This window comes from Numenius arquata, chromosome 10, assembly GCF_964106895.1.
Source record: "Numenius arquata chromosome 10, bNumArq3.hap1.1, whole genome shotgun sequence".
Taxonomy (NCBI): Eukaryota; Metazoa; Chordata; class Aves; order Charadriiformes; family Scolopacidae; genus Numenius; species Numenius arquata.
In genome coordinates, this window is record NC_133585.1 from 45,700,941 (window position 1) to 45,725,570 (window position 24,630).

Here is a 24,630-nt window from a genome sequence, read left to right on the forward strand (position 1 = left end):
GTCAGCTAATGTGGCTGGTAGAAATTTCTCAGCTTTTAGTTAAATTTGTAACAGCTAAGCTAGGTCTGAAAACCAGAAAAGTTAGGACAGTTTTTGAATGCATTTGTATTAAAGGATGCTCCTTTCTCAGATATTTAGAAGAAAACAGAGTAGTTATTTTTTTTTTCCCTCCAAGTAGCAACTGAATGATTAATTGCAGCGTGGCACAGCATTGACTGAAAAGTCTGTTATGCTCACTGTTGCTAGAATATTTTGTCCATGTGGACCGACTGTTTCCTATACTAAGCTATTAAAGGTCAGAGGCCAGTTGGGTTTCCTTTCATCCACTTATGGAAAATAAAATAAGCAAATATATTCTATGGGATGTTACTTTCCTTCTGAATACTGAACATTTTAGGGTTATGGATTTAATTCTGATCTTGAGATCCAGAGTCATTCTTCATTATTTCTGTCCCTAATTAAATAAGATCCTGAAGAACAGGAATTTAAATAAAAAGATGGATTTCACAAGACTTACATAAAATCTTAACAATTGGTATTAATGTGAGATCTCCATCTGAGGACACAGAAAATAAGTTATCATTCTTTTAGATGATGTATGTGGTGATAGCTCAATCTGATTTTAGATCTGCAGATAATATACATAAAGTATTACTATAACTGATATATTATTTGTTGTCTTTTTAGGTATACCAATAACAGTGCCACCACCAGGTAAACTTGCTTAGAGTTTTTTTTCCTCATTTGGTTAAGAAATGAAAACTTAACTGATGTGCAATTTATCAACTTCCTTTTAGTTATATAAATGAAAGTTCATAAATACAGAAGTGTATGTATAGATGCAGACTTAGTTATTTTGATGCCAGGCAGAAAAGAAAACGTGTGAAAATGCTGTTGACTAGTGGACCTAATCAGCCAGTTTCTTAGATTTGTGCTTCCTCCTCTTCTTTCCAGTCTTCTTATTTTTTCATCTATGCAGAAAAAAGTTGGGATTATTGTTTAATAAGTCTTGTTAGATACTCAGGAATTTTCCTATGCTTCTAAATTTTTGTATTTTTAAAAATGATAAAATATTTGCTTTGAAGCACTGATAATACACATTTAATACTCTGCTTTTGTTAAGCTGGAATGTAGCTCTCAGCCTTACAAAATAAAAGCCATTTACGCAGTGAGGAACAATTTTTTGTGTTGTACTCCGGAATTTGTTTGCCACTGTATGCTTAGCCTAGTTCTTTTATGTGTTTATGGTTTGTTTTGGTGTGTTTTTCATTTTACCCCCTCACCTAATTTATTATTACAGGCTTTGCACCACCACCTGGCGGTCCTCCACCTTCCCTCATACCCACAATAGAAAGGTGATTATCTGTTTGAAATCTTATAAAACAAAATATCAATATTCTGCAATTGAAGTAAATTAGTAAGGACTCTTACACTACCCAGTATTTTATAGATTTTATCTGGGGCTGGGGAGACATTTTCAGATTTTTACAGAAATGTTACTAGTCTTACCTATCTGATAATATTCTTTGGAGCAGGTTACTTGACCACTTACTAGTTTAGTTGAGTTATGATACTATATCAATGCCAAGACTTAAGAGCAAAGTCAAAGTAATGATTGCTAAAGGATTCTTTAGTAGTCTGAAGACTTACTTGGGTGAACCATGTACTTGTCAGCTACTGTATCCTTTTCTATAAATACAGATAAACAATTTGGCTACAGATTGAAGCCCTCATAAGCTGTAGGAAACACCAGAGATCTACAGAACCCAAATTTGTATTTCTATTGTGTTTTAAGTGTTCAGCTTTAATAGTCTAACAGTATTTTTATACTTTTTTTTATATACATGCATGTGTATATGCATATAGGTATATATTTTTATATATATATATATAAAGGGAAGAAAAAAAAGTTGGCCAGCACAGTCCTTGAAAAGTATCTATATTTTGCTAGAGGCCAAAACCAGGCCACGTACAAAGCTCACTTATCAAGAAGACAGTGCAAGCCTCTTTTTTGCCAGTCCTTTGGGTTTCACAGAAGGAAGGTACACACATCTGTTCCTTTGAAACTGAAAATTCTATTAACATATTTCCTACAGGATGATGATGGTAAATCTCTGAGAAAATCCTCATCTGATTTAATTCAGAAAAAACCCAACTGGATGCATTTGATGTGCATGAAAGTAAATTTATTATTTCATACTGACAGTTGCCGTGAGTGACTGCTGCTTCTGACTGTTAAGCAGCGGTCATTGCATTTACCTGTAGTGAATATTTATATAGTTTCTGAAATGTGAAGTGAAAAAAATCAGATTTATTGTGGAACTTAGGAACTAACTAAATCTTATACTTTTAAATGTTAAGATGTTGCGTTGGCCTTTCGTTATCATTGGTTTCATTTTGTTTTTAAACTAAGCTAACATAAAACTTATTTCTTAATGTTAAAGTGCCTTCAAGAACAGAAATAACACTAGGTTAAATACAGCAAAGATAACTCGTTCAAGTTTTATGTAGGAAGTGCTAAAAGTGTGTGAATTATGTCCTGTGCACATATCATCCTTTTTAACCTTTCTAGTTTTTACCTACTTGAGTTGGCTGCCACTGAAAGAAGCCTGCCTAGAAAATGTGTAGCTAGTTTAATAGTTTATTTATAGAACTGCACATTTGAAGTCCACCTGTTCTTAGATAAGCTCACATATCTGCTTTTTAGCAGAAAGAATGAGAATGGCTTCATTCATGAATGAAGCATTTCCAAGCAATTGGGAGATTAAGTTCGGTATCTGTGCAGAAACTTCTTATGATACAAGAAACATTTGAAATAGAAAATTTATTGAAAATACAAAATAGCAGCTTTGATGATATGGATGTTTTTTGTTTTAAATTTTAAGAAGAGAGAATGCTATTTTCACCTCCTGTAGTAAAATGTGAAATGTACATATTTGTGTTGATAGACAGCTTCATTAATTAGCAATGCTTAAAATGTAGGACTTAAATCCACTTATAACAAACACTTTGTTTTAGTCTGTGTGGTGGTAAGAATTCAGAGGAATAATATTAAATATTTATTTATTATTAAATAATATTTATTGATCGAGGTAGCTTTGGTGGTAAAACTGGATTTTTACACTTATTTTCTTTTCAACAGCGGACATTCTTCTGGCTATGATGGTCGTTCTGTTCGTGCATTTTCATATGGCAGTGGTGAGTAAGCTTGATGGCTTTGAAAATTTTGACTAGTGCTATATCAAATTGTCTGATATACTTATCAGGATTTGAGCTAAGAGACTAAACAGGTCCTTTCAGTGCTTCATTGTGAAAGCTCGTTGCCAACTATTGTAAACTGATACGTGCTGTTGCAAATTTAGCAGCTGTTGGTAAATAATACAGTTTTGCATATTTGTGTGCTGGGTATCTTTCCATGCTGCCTTTGCAGAACTGTGATTTTATGGACCAAAAATCAGTGAGAATTTTCTGAGAACTGGTAGGATTTAGAAGCAGGAGAACAAGTACTGTTGAGATATCATCAGAATTTTAACCAGCAAGACCAGTCATTGAGAAATCCTGAGTGATGTACCTCTCCTTTGGGAAGTTGTTTGGCTAAGATACTGTAACCTTTAGCTATTCTGTTGCAAAATCGGTCTATCTTTTTTTTTTTTGTTTGTTAATGTTATGGAAAAAATCTGAAGCTGAAAAACATCAATTTCTGGTTTTATTGTAAGCGTGAACCAAAATAGAAATTTCATTATGTGTGATCAAATGGACATTCACAGACCCTACAGTGAGTTTACAACTGTTATCTAGCTCAGCTCTGCTTCTTGACCCACAAGAATGACAACAATACTAAGATGTCAGCTTCTTCCTGAGATAGCCCAAATTGGGAAGATAAAGTAAACATAGAATCACAGAATGGTTTGGGTTGGCAGGGACCATCAAAGATCATCGAGTTCCAACCCCCTGCAGTGGGCAGCGACACCTCCCACTAGACCAGGGTGCTCAAAGCCCCATCCAGCCTGGCCTTTAATACTTTCAGGGATGGGGCATCCACAACTTCCTGGGCAACCTGTTCCGGTGCCTCACCACCCTCATAGTCATTCTGATTTTTCGTGGCACTGCTCTGGATCTGATCTGACATGTTTGTCTTGTACTGGGGGTCCGAGAACTGGACACAGTACCCCAGGTGGGATCTCAAGAGAGGGCACATAGCAAGAATCCCCCCCAACCTGCTGGCCCCACTTCTTTTCATGCAGCCCAGGATATGATTAGCTTTGTGGGCAGCAAATTCACATTGCTGCCTCATATTTAACTTTTTTTCCACCAGTATCCCCAAGATCTCTGCAGGGCTGCTCTCAATCAATTCATCACCCAGTCTGTACTGATATTGAGGATTGCCCCGACCCAGGTGCAGGGCCTTGCATGTTGGCAGTCACTGCATCTGCCATCCAGCCCCAAGCTTAGTGCCTTTTCTTCCAGCTGACTTATTTTGTCTCCTTGCTCTTTGGTCCTTTGGACCCTAGCTGCTGGGAGAAGAAATCGTAGGGAAAGTTCTCTCCAGTTCTGGCTGCTACATAATGTTCAGCACAGATAACACATTTAGATAATGTATCACCCAAATGTTCGTAAGTCTTTAGAGAAGATATACAAAATCGCACTTTTGAATGGCTTGTAACTTCTTGAAGTTGGAGCAGTTTATGGAGTAACAAGTGGTACTTTGTTGACATTGAAAGGATCCTCATCGGTTATCAAGTGTTTGCTCTCGTGCATGGAATTCTTGATGTGGGCAAACAGCTTCTTTGCACTAACTCCTTTCCTAGCAATAATTGCACTGTGTTTGCTGAAGTTTTAGCACAAAGATAAAGCTGAGGCAGACAACTAAGATACCCAAGATCTTGCTGAAGCTTCAGCATCTAGAGCCATGCAGAGCATCATAAGGAAAGCAATCTTACAGTCATTAGTATGTACATTGCACCTAATATGCAGTCTCCAATTTAGAATGCTTTTCACTTTGGAATCTCATTTGTTAGAATTTGCTATTCTGTCAAGTATTGTTAAGGACAGTCTCTTAATGAAAGATGTTTTCCTGGCCAACGTCTTGTATTTACAGTCCCTGTCTCACAATGAGATTGCAGGCCAGTATTTTACCAGTGTTGTCCGTGCATCAGAACTTAGGTAAATTGAGGGGTCAGCAGCGCAGTAGGGTACAGATGATCATTTTGATTAAGAATCACTATGTGTATTTATTTAATAGTTACTTTGGATGATAGCACTGAATCTCCAACCTGTTGTTTTCTTTTCCACTCTCTGTGTTTCATGGCTTTGTCAAAATTGCAGGGGAAGATGAGCGTATGGAAGGCATTGCAAAAAATACCAGTCTTGATTAAGGCTCAAGCCTTTCTGCTGCCGCCTTCTAATCTCATGCCTTGGTGTCTTTTCCCTAGTGGTCAGGCATGTTTCCCACTGCAAGCCCGTTGGGAAGGTTGCATAGTAAAATAATATCCATAACTTGTAGCTTCAAGAGTATCTATTTTGCCTTTGTGCTTTTCCACTGCATCAATGCTACCTTTGCCGTCAGACCTTTGAGTTTTATTGAGCTGCCAATACATGGCACTGCATTTGGTCTGCCGCAGAAGCGACTTGTATTGTGTGCTTGTTTGCTTTTTCCTCAAGCTTTTCTTTGTTGTGTGCTCTGAATGTGCTTTGTATCTTAGAACTTGCAAGAAATTTAGCGTTACAGAAACAGTTTGAGAGTCAGTATTTTTTGAGGCACAAAGAAGATGTATTAGTAATTTGCCTTATGCTGTGACACCATGCAGCTTTAAATTTTTTAAACCTTCTCCAAAACGGGACTTAAGTCTCCGAAACTATAGATTGTTCAAAGCTCCCTCTTTTCCTGTTTTAAAAATAAAATCAGAGTTAAACTTTGGAAGTGTCTTTCTTTTTGTAGAAATTATTAGAATAATCCATGTGAAGATATTACAAGTGAAAAATTACTTTATTCTAAGTAGTAAACACAGAACACCAATTCATAGTGGAAAGTAAGCTGCTTGTGTGTTGGGAATCATTACAGGCAAAAATCTAGATATAAAAAAGCACAGAGTATCGAATAACTGGTTTATCTCACGTTATTGGGGTGGAGATGACATACTTCTGTCTGATGAGAATTACTGCAGATGTAAGGGAGTGATCAAAATTTATCGTAAAAGTTTAGATTGCCATTAATAATTTTTTTTGTAGCATACATTTAAAGTTAAACTTAAGTTTACACTTTAGATTGGAATATTCTGGCAGCCAGTGTCTTGTAGACCATACGTATGTTGTTGACATAGTGGCAAGTCAAGGAAATTAGCAGTCTTTAAAGTCCAGCTGGTTTTTTTTGCTATTTCTGGCTGCTTTCCTTAGAAGAATTTCAGGTTTTGGCAGTATACTGAACAACATACTATTGTATTAGGGTATTTTTTTTAATGTTAACTCCTCATTTTGTCTGTAGCCCTGAAGTGAAACAGTGTCAAGCATTTTGTTAGAGGCAAAACCTCATATAAATGCTTTTTTAAAGAATTATAATGCTTTTCATTGCAGATGTATTTTAACAATGAAGTGTTTTTTCCTGCTCCGCTGCCTGCTCAAAAGGTCTCTTGTATTCCTCCTTTGGACGCTTGGCAAACTGCTGTCTTAAGCTTCTGCCAAAGCTTTCTGGGGCAGGCATGCCCCAGACGTTGTAGGCAAGGCAGGCTGGCCATTGCTGTCAGGAGAAAACACTGGGTTTATAACTCGACAGCATTAAATATAGCACCAGTAAGGCACTTTACGTTGTTCGGTGGATATTTATGTTAATTATACTATTAATCTCTTTATGTGACACCGTGGAGTCAAGTGAATCTTGTTCTCATATTATAGATAAAGAAGTGGAACTCAAAACAAACGATTTATTGAAGGCTATGTTATCATTGGCTAGCAAAGCAGATAAGCAGAAAGTGGGAATCCCTCAGTACTGTAAGTCCACTAGAGAGTGCTGTTTCCAGTCAAATACTACAGCCCTTATTTTTCATTAACAGGATGCGTTCACAGGGCTTCTGGAGAGGGAGGGCAGGACAGAACAATTGGGGCATTAAGAGTAGTAGTTACTTATTATATCAGAGTTGGCAGACAGCAATGGAGAAGCACATCCCTTCTCTCTTCCCATTGCTGGTTATCTGAAAAGGTTGTGAGATGGTGTTGTGATTTCCTTCTTAAGCATATCATCTTTAAGATAATATGCTTAATTTTCTGAAACTATTATATTTTAGTGCTAATAGTGGTTGCACTGAGTATTCATGAGAAATGGTTTCTTAACAAAGTGTAAGTAGGAGCTTTATTTCTTCTTCCCAGTATGAATTTAGGGAATTTATTTCTAAAGCTGCTGTTACATTCTCTAATAAGAAAAGTATGGCAAAGCACAGTATAGAATATAAATTAGCGAATGAGAACTTTATAACTAACATTATAATTTAAATACCGTGATTTTAAAGGACAAAACATAAAAATAGTAGCATCTAAATATAAAGTTGGAAGCATCTTTTTTTCCCTGTTAGAATTTCTGAGCTGTATTTTCAGACCCACTGAGTTTCAAAGGCCGTTTCGTTTTCTTGTTGTTTTTGTTTTGTTGTTCCCCCAAAGCAAAGCCATTGGACCACATAAAATCAGATTCTTTCAGCAAATCTTTGCACAATATATACATATTTTTTTTTCAAAAGGATTTAGACATTCTTTGTGGTATATATCCTGGTTCTATACATCTTCATATCGAGTATTTAAATGAGTGCCAGAGGCCTTTATTAGCATCATGGAAAAAAATGCAGCGTTTGCTCAGAATTAGCTTTTATGTAAAAGGGGAAGATTGAAAAAATGTCATTGGAGGAGGCTGACAAACGTCTGTGTTTTCATGCATAAATAGTATTACAGTTTTTATACGGTACCTGATTTTGTTCTTTCTAATACCTGCGTCTTTTTCTTTAGTCACCTTTCCGCACCTTGCAGGTTCTGCTCCTTCATGGTCTAGTCTTATGGACACCAGCAAACAGTGGGATTACTATGCACGAAGAGAGAAGGATAGGGAACGGGAGAGAGAGCGATCCCGAGATCGGGATCGCGACCGGGACCGAGACAGAGATCGAGAACGTACCAGAGACAGGGAAAGGGACCGAGATCACAGTCCAACTCCAAGTGTCTTCAACAGGTTAGTGAAATGTCATCAGCGCGCTGTAACTCTGCTCAAAACCCCGTGTCTGTGTTAAGTAGTGTACTTTGGCATTAAAATTTAGCATTCAGCTGTATATTCCAGAGAGCTAGAGGGAGTGGCTTCCTCCCCTTCCCCCTTTTTTTCTTGGAAGCTATAATTAAATTTCTAAATGTAAAACAGAAGTATAAAAACAACAGTATACATCCAAACTGGTCATAGTGCTTTGCAAATTAAAGGTGCGATTTAAGCTCTGTGTACGAGTGAGATATCCGGCGCTCTTTGACATCACTACTTCTAGAAAAATCTGTAGAAGTACTAAATGAATCTTAGTGGCCAATTCAGCACTAAGAGCAATGTGGTGCAACATTTGACCTTAATTAATGATGTTATTAGCCACTAAAATGGTTGGTTTGGTCATTAGCGCTGGCTGGATAATAATCTGTCCTATCTTTTTGAAAACTATTATTTCAAGGTCAAGATCTTTTTTTCATTTTCAGGGAGATTATGAAAGTAATGGCAGATAACTTTATTCAGCTTTCAACTCTCTAATTGCTTTTTAAAAAAAAAAAAAAAAAAAAAAAGAAAAAAGCTGCAACCGTTCTGTGGTTCATGTGCTCAAGTACAAAGCATTTAATGCTGAGCTTGCTGTGACTCCATAGAGCAGAGGTCTACTGGCTTGCCAGATTTATCTAAATTTACTTCGTTCGTTATTTGCGAAGTATTTTGGGGTAAACATCCTGGCGCTTTTCTCAGTGGTTTTTGTTAAGTTTCAATTTTTGCAGAATATATATGTTAGCTGTTAGGCAGATTGTTTTTACCAGTGGTTTTACGCTGTGGGAAATAAGAGCACCCGGAATCAACATTACTTCAGTTGAGAGATGACATTTTTTGCATGGTGATTGTTAGCTGAAGACCCAAACTGGTGCAAGACAGGGGATTTTCCACGTATGCTGATGTGGTGATGTCCTCACCCGTGTGTGTGTGTTGTGTTCCAGGGTCAGTTCCTGAGAACTCAAGACCAATCTAAACATCTGTTTCTCAGACAGCTTGATTGAAGGCCAGAAAGAAGCCTGGTCATTCAAGGGTGCTTGAAATGAACCTTAATAGCTTCCAGGCCTCGAGAAATCTCTGTGCTGCTGCCAGAGTTATCTGTAAAGGAGGGGGAAGAGCAGGCTTCAACTTTTTTATGTGACTAAATTATCCACCATCTGTAGCAAAGCTGTTGCCACATGGCCATGTAAGAAAACAGGAGGCCCTTAACTAGTATAAGTTGGTTTGGGAGTCACAGAGATGGTGGGAGAGGCTTAAGACAGAACATGCAGACGTAATGTTTTTTAAGAAGGTTTATTTTCAATTCTACGCACTTAAGAAAATAAAATGAAACGAGCTATGGGGAAGAGAATGCGAACTATTTAGAGGCTGCACGGATGCATTACTTTTATTTAAATTCCCTTTGTTTAAACTTTGTTCAAGCAGCACTGTGGTGGGATTTGGAGTAAGAATCATCTTTAGCTTTTTACTGCTCAGAAATTACTGCTTTCAATGTTTTTAGCCCTTCTTTCCCAGATAAATAGCCTGTATTTGTGCTATAGTACTTCTTCAAATTGTAAGACGATGGGAATTATTTTTATTAGTATAACGAGAATGTGGTTTAAAAATGAACCTTCAGCTGTCTTTGTTTTCTGTTCTACCTTTACCCTGCTATCCTCAGATGAAATTGTGCATTTTTTACAATATATCTGTCTGCCCCCTTGAGAAGATGCCGTTCTTGTTTGAATCGTTGTCCCTTTTGCAAAGACTATGCTTTCTCTTTTTTGTTTTGACAGTTTCAAGTCAATTAGTTACCACTAAAAATGTAAAGTTTAGGATTTGATTGATACCGTACCATTTTGTGGTTCTTCCTCAGCAATTTGAAAGACAAAACCGAAACGCAGCAACTGTATTTCTAAGGTCCTGGAATCCAACGATGCTGTGCAGCAGAGCAGATGAGGGTCTGTACGGCTAGAAATCCCCTTTACAGGAAAGGACTTGGTGTCCTGATGGACAACAGATTGAACAGGACTTGGCACTCAACGTGCGATAAAGGTCAAAATGCATTGAGCTGCATTAGAGTGTAGCCCAGAGGTGGAGAATGCTGTTGTTCCCCTCTTATTTGGCACGTGATACAACGTGCAAAGTACCGTGGCTAGTTTTGGGACCCTTGGTGGGAAAAAGAAGACGCTGACAGACTGGAGAGTCCGGTGGAGGTCTGACAGGGTGGTTAGTGGAGTTAAGGGGATGGAGTTTGTTTAGATTGAAAGGAGAAGGATGAGGAGGGTTCTTAAAGGCTATTTTTAACTACCAGATGTGTGGTTATAGAGAAGATAGAGCCAGGCTCTTTTTCAAGGTGCACAGAGAAAGGACAAGAGGCAATAGTTAAAAGTCACAGGAAAGGAAATTCCAATTACATGGAGGGAGGTAGGTAATAATAACAAAAAGAGTGATCAGGTGGTAAGAAAGAGAGGTTGTGGAGAGAGGTCGTGGAATCTCCAGCCTCAGAGATACTCAAAGCTTGACTGAACAAGGTCCTGAGCAACCTGACCAGACTTCTGAGTTATCCCTGTGTTGAGGAGGGCTTAGCCCAAGTGACCTCCACAAAGTCCCTTCCAGCCTAACTCCTTCTGTGATTATTTGTTGCAGGGGTTTTGAATACGTGGGGAAGTTTTTTGAATATAGATATCAGAAGTTGGGCATCTCTGCCAAAGTGAGATCTACTGATTTGTGAAGTTAATAGCTTGTAGTCTGCTTTGAAAAAGTAACCAAAGGTGTACAGAATGACGATTTTTATGGTTTGGTTTTGAGCTTCTTTGCCAGGAGGGCATGGGTAGCTTCAAAGTTTGTAGTGCTCTCAAGGCTGTCCCTGGAGGGCTTTGATAACTTTAAGATAAGCCCAGATACAAAATGGGGAGGAGATCACTGGTGTAACATTGGGTACGTGGCATTTATTCCTGTTCCTGGAAGCTCCCAACATACTGGAGTTGGCAAACTGATGTCTTGCTCTACTTACAGAAAGGTTGGTTGATCTCAGGCACACTTACAAGCTGTCATGGTTCCTTAATAGTTTGCCAAAATAAGGTTTAAAAAGGAGTATCACTAATATTTTTAAACTTTTCTGGAGTGTTTTAAAATATCTTTAAATTCTGGGGTTTTACCAGCATTGTGGCAGGGCAGCACTTATGCTAATAACGTGACGCTGTTGTATTCTTCTTTCCTTCCATTTGTATTGAACAATCCTATTTCAAAATTAGATCTGCCACAGAAGTCTAGTGTGTGAAGAGCTTAATGTCCTTTTAGCATACGTTGTGGATCTCATTTAGAAACCCGGAAACAACATTGAGATTTTCTGTCAGTTATCTTGAGAGTGTGTAAGAATTTATTTGTTTTAATATATATACTGCTGTCCTGAAAATATCTTCTGTTTTAATCAGTGATGAAGAACGATACAGATACAGAGACTACGCAGAAAGAGGCTATGACCGCCATAGAACAAGTAGAGAAAAAGAAGACCGACACAGAGACAGGAGACACAGAGAGAAAGAAGAGACTAGACACAAGTCATCTCGAAGGTTTGATTTTCTTTTTTATTTTAATAGGATATGAAAGACTTGAACAGTTTAAAAAAATAAAGTAAGTTTTTGAAAGAACCCCAAACAAACTGGAGTTTTGTGGAAAGACTGTAAACGCCTAGATGTACTGCTTGGAGCAAGTCTGCCATATAAAATGTGGTCAGACAAGAAGTGATATTGGCCCCAGGTAAGTTCATATTGAATAACGTACGTGACAGTCTCAGCTAGTGAACAGAAATTATCAATTTGGGGAAAGAAGAGTAAAAATGGTAGGTCAGAAAGAAGTGGAGTGAAGCTGGCATTCAGCAGCGTTAACGTAAGAACTCAACAGTGATTCTTAGAAAGTGAAATAACCCTCATGGTCACTTGATAGAAATTGTTCAACTTGATTCTTTTTAAGTTAGAAATAAAGCTTAAGTCCAGGGAATGGGGGTCAATAAGAATGTTAAACCATTAAGGGATGCCCACAGGACGTGACATTATGAAAAGTATTGCTATTAGACTATGGGTTACAAATGTGAAAAATGATTCCAGTACAGGATGGGTGGATGTATGTACCCATCCATGAAAAATTCAGTTTGGTGCTGACATCCAAATACTACGTGGGTCGGAACAGAACCAGGTGCCAGTTTTCAAATATGAATGCAAAGGCTGTTTTTTTGGTACTCTGTAATTATATGGGGCCTGAAGTGTCATGCAATTGTTTGAGGTATTTTTTTCTCTCTCTTTATTTAGTAACAGCAGACGTCGTCACGACAGCGAAGAAGGAGACAGCCACAGAAGGCACAAACACAAAAAATCCAAAAGAAGCAAAGAAGGAAAAGAAGCCAGTGGTGAACCTGCTCCTGAACAGGAAAACACTGAAGCTGCCCCTGTGGAATAGGCTTGTGTGATTTTTGCCTACTTGCATATATATTAGTGCCAGAAATAGATTACTATAAATCTTGTTATTTTTCTGGGTATTAAAATAATTTGCTCTTAATCTTGTTCTGTTAGTTTGAAATCAAAGGTTACTTTGGTTTTTTTTGAAAATAAAAGAAGAATTTTTCATGTTAAGATTCCTGGACTGACTTTGTCTTTTAAGAAACAGTGAGAAAACATCTTACAGCTAGAGGCTTATGCGCTTACAATATACATAGGGCTTAAATTCTTTGTATTAAATCGTCTCCTTTTTTCATAAGCCAGTGGGAAGGTCATTGTTTTACTGACTTCAGAAACAGTGTGCGTTCGCTTTATTATATACCAACATCTGGAACAGTGTGGGTTTAGTATAGCTTTTGGAGTTCATATTCGAAAAAGTCGTGCTTTACTACAGGGGCAGGCAGGAATTGCAGACTTTTCAAGAACCTTGTACTAAGGTGAAATGAAAAAAAAAATTAGGAAAACGGGGAAAGGTGCTGATTGTTCTTAGTCTGATGGAACTCTGGGTGCGGTGATCGTACACTTGGTAATTACGACTGGTTTGTGTGGGTGCATAGGGGTGAGTTAAGCTGGATAATTATCCCTGCTGCTTTTCGGTGGCTTAAGAGAAAGTTCATTTTAGTCTTTGTTCTAGGGGAACAGCTGTCCTTAACATGATAAAGATTAACGAGCGTATCCTCTTCCCATTGCCAGCTTGTGAGACAAAAACAAGACTTTGGAACATGGGTAATTTGCAGAGAAAGGCAAACAACTATTTTAAGGAGAATGTAAGACCATCATCACTTTCAGATTTACTCCATCCAGAACAGTATGAAGTACAGTTGGCCTAGCAGCCCTGCAAACATTGTACTGCCCTCTCAGGGTGCTATTTAGAAGACTGATGATGGTATTAGCAGGGTGCAGTGTACTTCCTTAAAAACAATAATTCTATATATAAAAATCCTAGATTTAATAGTATTAATCAAAACATACCAGGGAAATGAGGTTGTTTGGTTTTGGGTGAAAATAATGCCTGTACAAGTACACAGTTACAGTTATTTTTAATTATTTTAGAAATTTAATTCACAGTTTTACAGACTAACAAACAGTACTTGAAAGTCTTGAAAATACCAGCTTCATGCTGACCATGAAAAATACACGTAATCAAAGTGCTATTATTGTGTTGGATAAAAACCTTCACCTGATTTTTTTGCAACTAGAAAAATTGCAAGAGATTTTTCCATAAGTTACTCAAGGATTTCTTTTTTGTAAATTAAAATAAAGTGGGTGAGTAGGAGCTGCTGCTCCTTAAATTTCATTACTGTTATAATGCATTAAATATATATATCTATATACATATAAAAAAAAAAGACAACAAAAAAACCCTTAAGAACACGGGGAAGGAAAGACTTAAGTCTGTAGCTTAAATCACTCTGGAGCGATTTTCTGACAGGTGTCCCTGCTTTGCCTACACTTGACTTTTCTTGACATGCAGGTTGAAATTTCACAAACCTTTTCTTTATAAACACATACTTGACCCCCCAAAAAAAGGCGAAGGCTGACGTTCCTTTTTCTTTTTTTTTTCTGTTCTAAATTACTTGTTACGCTCTCCGTGTTTTATAAAAAAGTGCCAGGCCAGGACACAATGGTGAGAGTGATTTTTCCTTTCAGTTCTTTGAGCATCCTCGCCAAGCAGGCGTGCATCATTCCCGATGTGGTCCTGCCGTTGACAGCAAGGAGGATGTCACCGCATCTGAAAAAAACCAAAGGCAAAGGTGAGAGGACGATTAAACAAGGTGAATTCTTGTCTTAAACATTTGACAATGGCAAAGCACATCCTTAAGCTGGGAAGAAGAGGTAGAAACGGGTACTACTATTCCTTCTCGGAATAACTACAGTTCACGAGTAAGGGAACAAAGCAGGTGAAAATAGTTCACTTGGGTTGGTTGGTTTGTTTGTCTGTTTGTTTGTTGGGGTTATTTGTTGTTTTGTGGTTTGGTTTTTTTTTTTTTTTCCTTACAACTTTATAATTAATTAGACATATTTGAAAGAAGATAGGATATAGTTTTTCCAGACGGGAATGGTCCATGCTCTGAACAAACTATGTTTTAAGACTTCTTAATTGATTTAAGTTTGCTCCGTAATTCTGCATTTAATGGCTTAAATCGTAGTGGTGTTTGCAGGGAAGGTGGTTGGTTGGGGTTTTTTTGGGCTGGGGATGTGGGAAAGGTGCTCTGTGCTGGCAGGTACTACCCCAGAGATCAAACTGACTTATCTTTATACTTACTCATATACTAGCGATTGCTAGACGTCTGAAAATACTCTGCTATGAAGGCAAATCTATTAAAGTTCAGGACATTTATGTTCTATTGCCAGATCTGTTGGAGTTAGTTCTCTATCAGTGAGTCCTTTTTCCCCCAACGCTTCATGAAAAGTCTTCATGAAAACTTGTTTAAAAAAAAAAAGACAACCAACAACAAAAAAACCACAAATGAACTAGATGAAAGACTTAAATGCTACTTTTCATTAGATAGTTATCGTTACCTAATTCTGCCGTCATTATATGCTGGTGTTCCCGCAACAACGGATTTGATGAAGAATGGTTTGTTCCCTGTATGTTCTTCATAACCTCCTACGATGCTGAAGCCAAGACTTCCAGCTGTATTCCTTCGCAATACGATTTCTTTGCAGCTGTACAAATACCTGAAAGAAACCAGGCTAATTAAATGTCTTGCAGTTAACTTGAGGTTCTGATGAAGCCTTAATGAGGAATCCGCCTTTTCATACACCCGTAGAGCGCTATGAAGACGTAAAATAGCACCAAAGTTCCACTGCAGTAGACACCTACGCTTCCCCTCTAGTTTTTATAGTGCTGCATTCCACAACCAGTTATCCTTAAAGTAAAATTACTAGGTAATCTTAGGGTTAAAATAGTAAATAAATTGTTTCATAGGGTAAGAATTAATGCAAGTGATCTAGTTGCAATTGAAAGTGATGGAGAAAAACAACTGAGACTGGATTTAATATTTGTAAACCATCATTCCAGAGGGTGTTTCATCTACCTCGTACAGTCCAGTGACTTATTTTGTCTTCTGGGTAAGAGCCTGTGTGTCATTAACTGTGTCGAAAGCAGTCAGACACTTACTACTGCCGTGCATGTCAAAGTTAAGAAATTTCAAGGCCAATGAGATGAGCCAGAATTCCCAAAATCGCAGAGGTGGCCAGTGGAAGAGAGGATCCTGAGCTTTTCTTGGCAAGTGACGTGGCAAGTGGCAGCATGGCAGGGGAGAGAAGCCTGTCCGTGTCCGCCAGTGCTTGGGAGGACTGAGACAAGAAGATGGTTTGTCCTCACTGTAACCATTAACGCAGTGTTTTATGGTAAGAGAGCTGAAATCTACTTCTTCCTCTGTCTTTAACATTTATTTTACGATACTGTAAGTTATGCTGAGTCAAAGTTCAGCTAAAACAAGGAATAGGGGAAAGCCAGAGTAGTAAGGTTATTAGACTCTTGCCTGTTGCTCTGAGCACATTAATAACCTGAATACCTGCTTTGGGGTCTTTTAATGAAGCAGGAAAAAACACAATTAGTTTCATCAGCTACAGAGCCACCAAAATTTCTGTGCTTAGTATTTAACCCACTCATCATCATCATCGTTGTACCCAGCAACGACTGAAGAGCCTGAAAATCCTTTTGCTGTTCCACATCTGAAACAATGGGCTGGTCTGCGGCAAGGAACTGCTACAAGCTCTCTTCAGAGACTCTTTAGCTTTCTAAGAAACAGCTGACACTTCTTCTGTAAAAAGGTAAGTTATTTATCTTAAATGCATCTTAAAGGCCAATACGTCTAGCTTTTTTTAAACTTCTATTTGTCAAATGATGCTTTTGCCGTGTTTCACGGCAGGATTTTGTAGTAATGCTAGATTAGTCCCTCAGGACCTACAAATATTCACCTGCTGCCAGGATGGTAGGTATATAATATTTGCACAAGACTTCACTGGCTGCTAATGTAAGAAACAGGTGACGTTTGCTTCTTTCCTCAGCAGCCAGGCGTTATCACTTTACCATCTGGGGACTTCTTCAATGTGCAGAATCACTTAAACCCGCTCGTGTTTGATGGTACTTATCAAGGTCATGACCAAGCGATGCCAGCATGCAGCCGGTAGTGCTATTACCTAGTGTTGATTTTGGGGGCTCTGCTGCCTGGTGCTACGCTCGCTGCCTTAAGGAGGACATGAGTGAAAGTGAAAGGTGATCAGCTAAATCCGAATGGCTTAGAAATGAAAAAGCTGAGAGGGTAAAGACAGGAGAAGAGCAGGCAGTGAAGACAAACAAGGCTTACGTGCCTTCTGTACATACAGTCTGTAAAGTTATCAGTTACACGGTCTCCATCAGTCCAGAAAGCAGAAATAAGTATTTGCTGTCAAAGTCTATGCTAAATTTAAGTAAAATACACATAGCACACTAGCATCAGGTTTGTTTTCTCTACCAGAGCAAAGGAAACACTTGGGAAACAATGAGCAGCAGAGAGAATCTCCTCTGTCCTGACTCCATCCCCCTGTGCTGCCAGTGCCCTCACCGAAGGGACGGGTGTAACTCACTGTGTGACAACAAGGCAGTTCCAGGAAAGCAGGAGCAGAGGTGCTGGAGTGAAGCTGACTGTGGGAAAAGGGGAGCAAAGGCATTTTCCAAAGCGTTTACACATTTGTCATCTTTGCTTCCCAATACCCAAATTCGTAATTAAGTGTTTGAAGTTAAATTCCCCAAGCTAAGTCTGTTTTGCCCACAGGAGTGATTGGTGACTGAATTCCCTCTCTTTACTTTGACCCATGAGTTTTCTCACTCTCGTTCTTCCTATTTTCTTCACCCTGCTGGGGGTGTTGAGCCGTGGCGGGCGGTTGGTGCAAGCCGAGTCCAACCCATCACACTGACCAGAGCTGGAGATCGACTCTTGACAGAATAGGAGTGGCTACGCCGTGTTTGCGCCTTTAAATTGATGTTTCCTTATCTCCATCCTATGGGATGGAGGGTACAAAGATGGCAGTGCACCATCAGCTATGCGTTCTTGCTGCTGTCAGAGATGGGGAAAGGGCGCTGGGAGGCAGGCGTGCGCCGATCTGAGCCGTGTCGGGTGCTGCCACCCCTTGCCCCAAATATTTCAGTCCGTAAGCGGAGCTGCCAGCTCTGCCCGAGCAAAGAGCAGCCCGAAGGGAGTTAGTTCACGCGGGTCCGTTTGCGGCTGCGTAGGAATAAAGTCAGGCGAGAAAGTGTCCCAGGGAGAAAGTGAAATAAGGACTTGCGTCATCCGAAGACGCTTAGTGGGTTTGAGCAGATTACGTCTCTGCCCTAACGAAAGCCCCCGCCTGTGTGTTTTGACCCAGTTAAACTGCCACAACCCACTAAGCCGCAGCCGGTCCGAGGAGAACCGTCCTCTGCCTTGGAAGGGAGCGGCTGGCACTCTTCTGCCTCTGTCTGCAAACACTCCAAAAGCTGAGGACAAGGAGTAATTTACGTGTGAACTTGCCTCAGATTCAAGACTTGAGGATAAACAGTGTCTAGACACGGGGTCCTAGCATAAGAAATACTACAACTGATGCAAGAGGAATTTAAAAGTGCCCGTTTTCAGGTAGTTAAATGTACAATTCCTTGCTGCTTTTCGCAAAGCCAGAGTAGCCTTATGATCTGGGAATCAAAACCAGCCTGACTTCAGGAGAACTTCAGCAATAACAGGTATGAAAATCATTACTCCCTCCCCCCGCCCCATTACATAGGTGACTGGCAGCAGAGTACAGTAATAGTTGAGAATTACTCCCATCAGAGCCCTACAGCCCGGATGGAGTTAATTTGGGGGAGTTTCTGTCCTAGTTCCGTGTTTTACGTCCAGTTATACCTCTGGTTTACAGAATGACTATGGCCACCTCCTGTCTTTCTCATCTCGCTCTGCAGATGAAGGAAAGCACTGGTGTGAAGTACTAACGTTTGTAAACGTCACGACAGAATGATCTATAAAGTGTTTGTAAGTGCTAGCTGGGGGAAGGAAATGTGAGGAGAGCAAAGAAAGGAGAGCAGGAAAACAAGCACGAGTAGAAGAAGAAACATCACGGGGCTGGGGAAAGGCTTTTCACCAGCTGCTCCGCATTATTTCCTTTGTGCGCGCCTCACAACAACGTCTCCCTCCAACAAGAAAGGAGACCTGTCTTCCTCGACAACAAACAATTAAATTAGCTACCCTGAAATAAGTCTTGGGGCAGGAATGCTCGAGGTCCTGCATCACTGCTTCCTCCCCAGGCCCAGCCCCCAGCCCCTCCGCTCGCTCGCCGGCCAAGTTTTGACAGATGTCAGATGCACATGTGCGGCTGTTTTATAACCGCCACGTATTGGATTGTGCTACAGAAAGAACAGAGAGAGCTGTTTACGTACTATCAAGCCATACAAAAAGTGACCGAGGCCAATTGTAAGATCTCACAAGGAAAGGGCTGAAGTTTAAGTGAGATCCACGAATGTTAAATTGCGCAGGACGGCTTTTCCAAGGCTTTGGAGCGAGGAGTCAGATAACCTGTCTGATTTCTGCTGCTACTGACTTGATCCAGAAGAACAGGGTTATTCCCTAACTCTCAATAGTTGTGCCATCGCTGTAACGTGTATGCAGTCCTCGGGAAAGGGGCAAGTTCTGTGCTAATACAGAGAATTTACGGTACACCAGTTTTAAGAGTGAGGAAGGCACACTTAATCCCGTAGCTTCTATTAACATTTGCGGGTTTTCTACTTCATAAGTCATGGACAGAGGTCTGTAGACATCCCCTAGCGTTTACCTCAACTCAGCATATTTGATGGGACCATCCTTCACAGGCTTTTTCATCAAAATTCTGTGTTTTTTGAACATGGAAGGAATGACTCTCCTCTCTTGGTTTCCTGAGCTCTAGTGTCCTGCTCTAAGCTGTGATATCAGGCTGCCTCTCCGCTCCCCGCCTTGCTTGCTGTGAGCCGACACTCACACTGCACTGCCATGGCTTGCCTTAGAGCCACGTCTCTCCTTCTCAGTGGAATTTAAAGATTCCACCATCCATCCACCTCTTTTTTTTTCCTCAATCATGCCTGTTCCTGGCCTACCAGCATTACTGTCTTTTCTACTTGTTCAGCTTTCCTCATGTAGGTGTTTCCCCATCCTGTCCATCTTCCCAAATACCTCGCATGATCCTATAGAGTCATGATTTTGACATTTCTACTTTTCCATCAGCTGTACCAAATGTTCTTAGACTTACACACGTTGGAGCAGTCCCTCTGGTAAACGGAATGGCATTACTAATGTCATCACAGTTTTAATTAAGGGAGGTGAATCTTCACCATCTTGCCGCATAGTTGCACATGAGGCATCTTTACTAAGATGGACCTGTCAGACATGTATTTGGACAGAGAACAATTTTCTGTAGCAGCCTAGAAAGCACATGAGGCTGCGGGTGATACCTTGAGGTCTAGTGGGATGTGATCCTTGCCAAAAGCAAACAAAAAGCCAGATATGGGAAGGTTAAATGCACAGACTGGAGGGAAATGAGTTAATGTGATACAGGTCCTGGGGAGAGAACTTGCTGAAGGTCTTCCAGATGTCTGGTGTGGGCCCTGGAGAATCTGTACCAGAGTAAGAGGGTCAGCACACTGATGCTGAGGAAGACTGAAGGGTCTGATAATACCTAGTGAGCAACCCAAACCTCATCCTCACACCCCTACTCAACCAACCAGATACTAATAAGGATGCAGTGCACCTTTGTTACTGTCACCGTCTAATTAGCATCGGTCCCTGTCTTCGTCTGATGTTTGGAGCAGGGTACCAGCTCAGCACACCAATCCCCCTCCTTTGCTTTGGCCACGCTGTGCTCTGTGCCCAGGGTCGCAGCTGGGACAGTTACAATGACCTCCTGTCTGCAGCCTTGCTGATACTGAGGCTGGTTTTCCTTCAGACCAAAGGGGTGGGAATGGCTTCACACACGCAGCCTTTGAGGGCTGGGGGAGAGAGTGAGCTTAGAAACCACTTTTAAAACAACTTTTCTTCCCAAAATTCAAAGCAGAACTGACTGATATGAACCCTGGGTGGAGCTCTTCCTTCATCTCTGTCACCTTGCTGAGGACATGAGGACTTCATGCAGGTGGGGGTAGAAGATGATGACCAGGCAGCTCAGGTTTTCTATAAAGCACAGCGAAGGTGGGGTTAGGCCAGGCAAAGGCAGGGTGCAATTGTTTCAGCCCATCTAGCAATGGGTGGAGATGGAAGGCAAGACTCGGCATTGAAGACTGCAGCCTCTATCTAAGGCCTCGAGTTTGCTCTCTCTCTGCTGGGAGCGTTACCTGTGCTCCAGTGCAGAAGAAGTGAGCGGGAACGAGGACCTCCCTGGGCCTGCCTGTCTGCAGCGAGACTGGGTGAGAAAAGTTTACCATTGCCCGGGGTAGCAAGTTATAGGCCAGCCATTTACTGCTTTTTCTTTTTTACTGCTTTTCTTTCACAGGAATAAGGATGTAGTCCTCTCCACTGGAGGAGGAACCTTTCATCTGTGGGTGACACACACAGAGCCTGCCTTCTGCTCTGCAGTACTTCAGCACATGTTACACAGTCCCTAGCCTCAGACCAAGCCCTGGGACACATCTGGCCATCACAGCAGCCCTTGCTGCAAGGTGAACGAGCTCAAAACAGCTCAAGCCAGAGGCAGGGAAACCATCTAATTTGATATGTGAGCCTGGGAAATGAAGAGGAGTCCTAAAACCGTGCCTAGAGCAAAAGCCCACCTGGTCTGCAGACCACCTTTTCATGCCCTCCCGTAAAAGAGAAAGACACTCTGAACTGCTGCCAGGGTTAGGAGTATGGGCAAAAGTAATTTGCAAGCTAAATTCTTCACGCCTTAAAACTGAATACCAATTTCAACCGTGTGGCGCCAGCTTTGCCTGTTCACGGATTCACCACGTGTCCTCATGGAATGCCTTACAGTACGCCGCTGAAGCTGCAGGTATACACCCCTCACACCGGGCGTGCTGGAGAGAACCTAACGGCAGGCGATGTGGCTTTTATTATCCTTACTGAAATGACAACACAGCTGCTTCCTGTGTACGACAAATGTACTTCTTCCAGTCGGGGGTGGGGTTAAAAGAGGTGATTCGGAGACACCGGCCAACTGCATGCTCTTTGCAACATCTGGGCAAAGTCAAACAATTCAGCTGGATTTGGCTGAGGAGAAGGGCTCCAGAGCTGCAGGAGGGGTAGCTCTGCCTTCTGCAGGGTGGTCGAGCCAAGACCCCAGTTTCAGCAAGCTCCTGTATCCCTGCAAGCTTTGCCTTTCACTCCCTAAGTGCCAGATCCATTTTCAAGACTGGAACAACCCAGGATCTTTTCCTCCCTTGCAAGGGGACCTACGTGTCTATTTTTCCCTGTACGCATACCCGTTTACAAAAGGGAGGTATTTAGAGTCAAGCCTGCGACAGAGCCTGGATTTAATTAATATGTCAGTGCAATGAATCAAGCCAAAAGAAAGAATTGCCAGAAAATACAAATCCTTCCCTCCCACTCCCCTTCAGCAAGAGGATGCAATCTCTGGACCTACCGTGGCAGCCCCAGCCACATCACCCAGGAAGGTGACCACTCGCTGCTCTCGGAGGTGGCCTGCGTGGCCTCGGGGGATGGCAGGTGGCCCCGCTCCTCCTGGGCGTCACACGCTCTCATCTCCAGGGCTTTGAGCACCACCGACGAGTTGGTGTTTTTCAGCAGGGCTACGGCCTCGCTGCGGCTGACCCCCGTCAGGTCGATCCCGTTCACGTTCAGGAGGATGTCACCTGAGACCCGTAAAACAGATGATAAAAAACCCTGCAAGTGTTTCCAGGACAGCCTTCCCACCCCCACGAGCGAGCCAAAGCCAGGGCCAAGAGCTTGCTGTTTGTTAATCCTATCGTTTAACGTGGATGTGAAGCATATGCTGGTAAACATGCCACAGGCATGAGGGAAGAGGCTATATCCCCCTACACAGGAGCATCGCCAGGCTGGACGGAGGCTTTGATCCTGGTTTCCTGTCACATCACATCCTGCGTCTGGAGCTGGATGGCACAGACGGGGCCCTGCAGTACCAACAAGCTTTGGTAAGGGGCACCTGGTGCTAGTCCAGGTCTCCAAAGCCCACCTTCTAGCTAACAACTTTTCTACTCAGCCTGAGCTTGAAGCCTGAAAGCTCCAAGGTGGTTTTCTCCCAGCCCTCCCTAAGCTGAGGACTGCTACTCCAGCTGGCTCTTCGTACAGTTGGCTTTGCGGAATAACGCGTTATTATTTTAATGTTAATGCCTGTTTGAACGGCCCCGAGCCAAAACATCTTTCTGTGTGCCTTATTTATAATGTAGGCACAGCAGCTTCAGAGAAAAATGCAAAGCTGACCTCAATTACTACAGGGAGCACAATAAAGGCATCATCAATGTCATGCAAGCAGCCACGGTGCCAAGTGCTCCGGCTGCTTCCATAGCATGTTCCAACGCCAGGGCTTCCCTGGGTGCCCTCTGCGCTTCCCCTGGATGCTCCTCCGGGCAGGGACTGTATTCACCGGCAGCCCAGGCAGCGCGATGTGGACATTAACCTCTTCTCTTGGTCTGCCCCGATGGGACAGACAACAGCCTAAGGGCTGCTCTAAACCGTGGAGGCTTATGGAGCTGTTGTAACATCACGTATTCATTTGTTTCTAATTTTATCAAATTAACTAGGCTGAATTTTCCATGCTGCCTCAACGATGAATATTTTTTTTGGAAATTGTATCCCACCGAGAGGCAGTCATTTCCCAGCAGGGGGAAAAGGGAAAAACCTGCTGGTTGGCTCCTGTTGTCATGTTCTTACATGGGTTTTGATGAGCAGCCATAGCTCCCGCAAAAGGGAGGGTTCCCACGCGTGTTGGGCACTGTGACTCAGGCTCGTGGGGCTCGGCTGGGCTGCAGCTACTCTGCCCCACTTTTGGGTGCCTTCACTACCCCCACACTCAGGACTTCCCTCCAGCTTCTGGGCTGAAGCTGAGCATAGGGGATGAAGGGCAAGGGGACAGGGAGCTGTGTGGTTGCTGGACGGAGGGTACCATGGTACATGGCTCTTGGAGATGTAACATCCAGAAAACTGCGTTTCAGCATTCCTCTTCTGCCTACCTATTCCCGCAAAACCCACTGATAAAATATGCTCCTTGTCTTACTCTAAAAGCTTATTCATGCAGAGGGGGAGAAGCTATTAATTTTATCACTCTGTTACATCAAGAGCCAAACAGAGTTATGAAGCCAACATTTCCAGACATGATATTAAGCCACAAGGCACTAACATTGCTTCATATATGGTGGGAATTCTGCTCCTGAATATTTCTTTCAAAGCTGTGAATTATATGACAAACAAGCACTAAAATTTACATTAAAAACCCATGCAGATTGCATAATGAAGATTTCAGTAGTGAGGAGGTGGTGGTGCAAGCTCATTTTCCTGTGAAAAACTATTTATTTTTTTTTTTTTCCTACCAGACTATGCCTACATCCCACTTCACAGAGATGGTTGCTGCTGCATATTATTCCTTTCTGGTAGCTGATTTAAGACTTTTTAATCTGACGCATCCCAAAATCTATGGGATGGCTGAAGATGTCAGGGTGTTATGCTCTTTTACTATCCCTCTGTTTTTCAAAGGATGCCTTCGAATTAAAGCAGGCTTTCAAAAATCCCCTCTTTTTACCTGTTTTTATCCTGCTGTCTCTGCTGATAACTCCTCCAGGTTCGACACTTATCACATAGATAGGCAAATCCCATTCCCGGTTAGATGCTCCGCCTGATACAGTCATTCCCAGCGATTCTGTGTGATCTTTCCGGACAGCCACCACCTTCTCGTGACAGGTGACGGCATGAAGGGTGCTCTGTGATGGAGAAAACATTAGAG

The 24,630-nt window shown here is 41.5% G+C and overlaps 2 protein-coding genes across 16 annotated transcripts in view; one reads left to right on the top strand and one right to left on the bottom strand.

Annotated features, from left to right (window-relative positions):
- The window catches only part of FIP1L1 (factor interacting with PAPOLA and CPSF1), a 40,388-nt gene extending 27,520 nt beyond the window's left edge, over positions 1 to 12,868 (top strand). For 6 of the 15 annotated variants that reach the window (XM_074154274.1, XM_074154275.1, XM_074154278.1 and 3 more), the window contains 6 exons: positions 688 to 714; positions 1,301 to 1,355; positions 3,143 to 3,198; positions 7,987 to 8,206; positions 11,677 to 11,814; positions 12,550 to 12,868. In XM_074154274.1, the coding sequence (XP_074010375.1) occupies positions 688 to 714; positions 1,301 to 1,355; positions 3,143 to 3,198; positions 7,987 to 8,206; positions 11,677 to 11,814; positions 12,550 to 12,697 (644 nt within the window). In that variant the 3' untranslated portion in view covers positions 12,698 to 12,868. Of the gene's footprint in view, positions 1 to 687; positions 715 to 1,300; positions 1,356 to 3,142; positions 3,199 to 6,888; positions 6,985 to 7,986; positions 8,207 to 11,676; positions 11,815 to 12,549 lie in introns of all 15 variants that reach the window. The other 9 variants (XM_074154276.1, XM_074154280.1, XM_074154281.1 and 6 more) reach the window with 4 other exon arrangements.
- A 1,463-nt stretch (positions 12,869 to 14,331) lies between these two features.
- LNX1 (ligand of numb-protein X 1) overlaps positions 14,332 to 24,630 on the bottom strand; it is a 64,150-nt gene continuing 53,851 nt past the window's right edge. The window contains exons 8-11 of the mRNA XM_074154764.1: positions 24,430 to 24,607; positions 22,297 to 22,525; positions 15,259 to 15,417; positions 14,332 to 14,467 (exon numbers count right to left, since the gene is read on the bottom strand). Of these exons, the coding sequence (XP_074010865.1) occupies positions 14,332 to 14,467; positions 15,259 to 15,417; positions 22,297 to 22,525; positions 24,430 to 24,607 (702 nt within the window). The remainder of the gene's footprint in view (positions 14,468 to 15,258; positions 15,418 to 22,296; positions 22,526 to 24,429; positions 24,608 to 24,630) is intronic.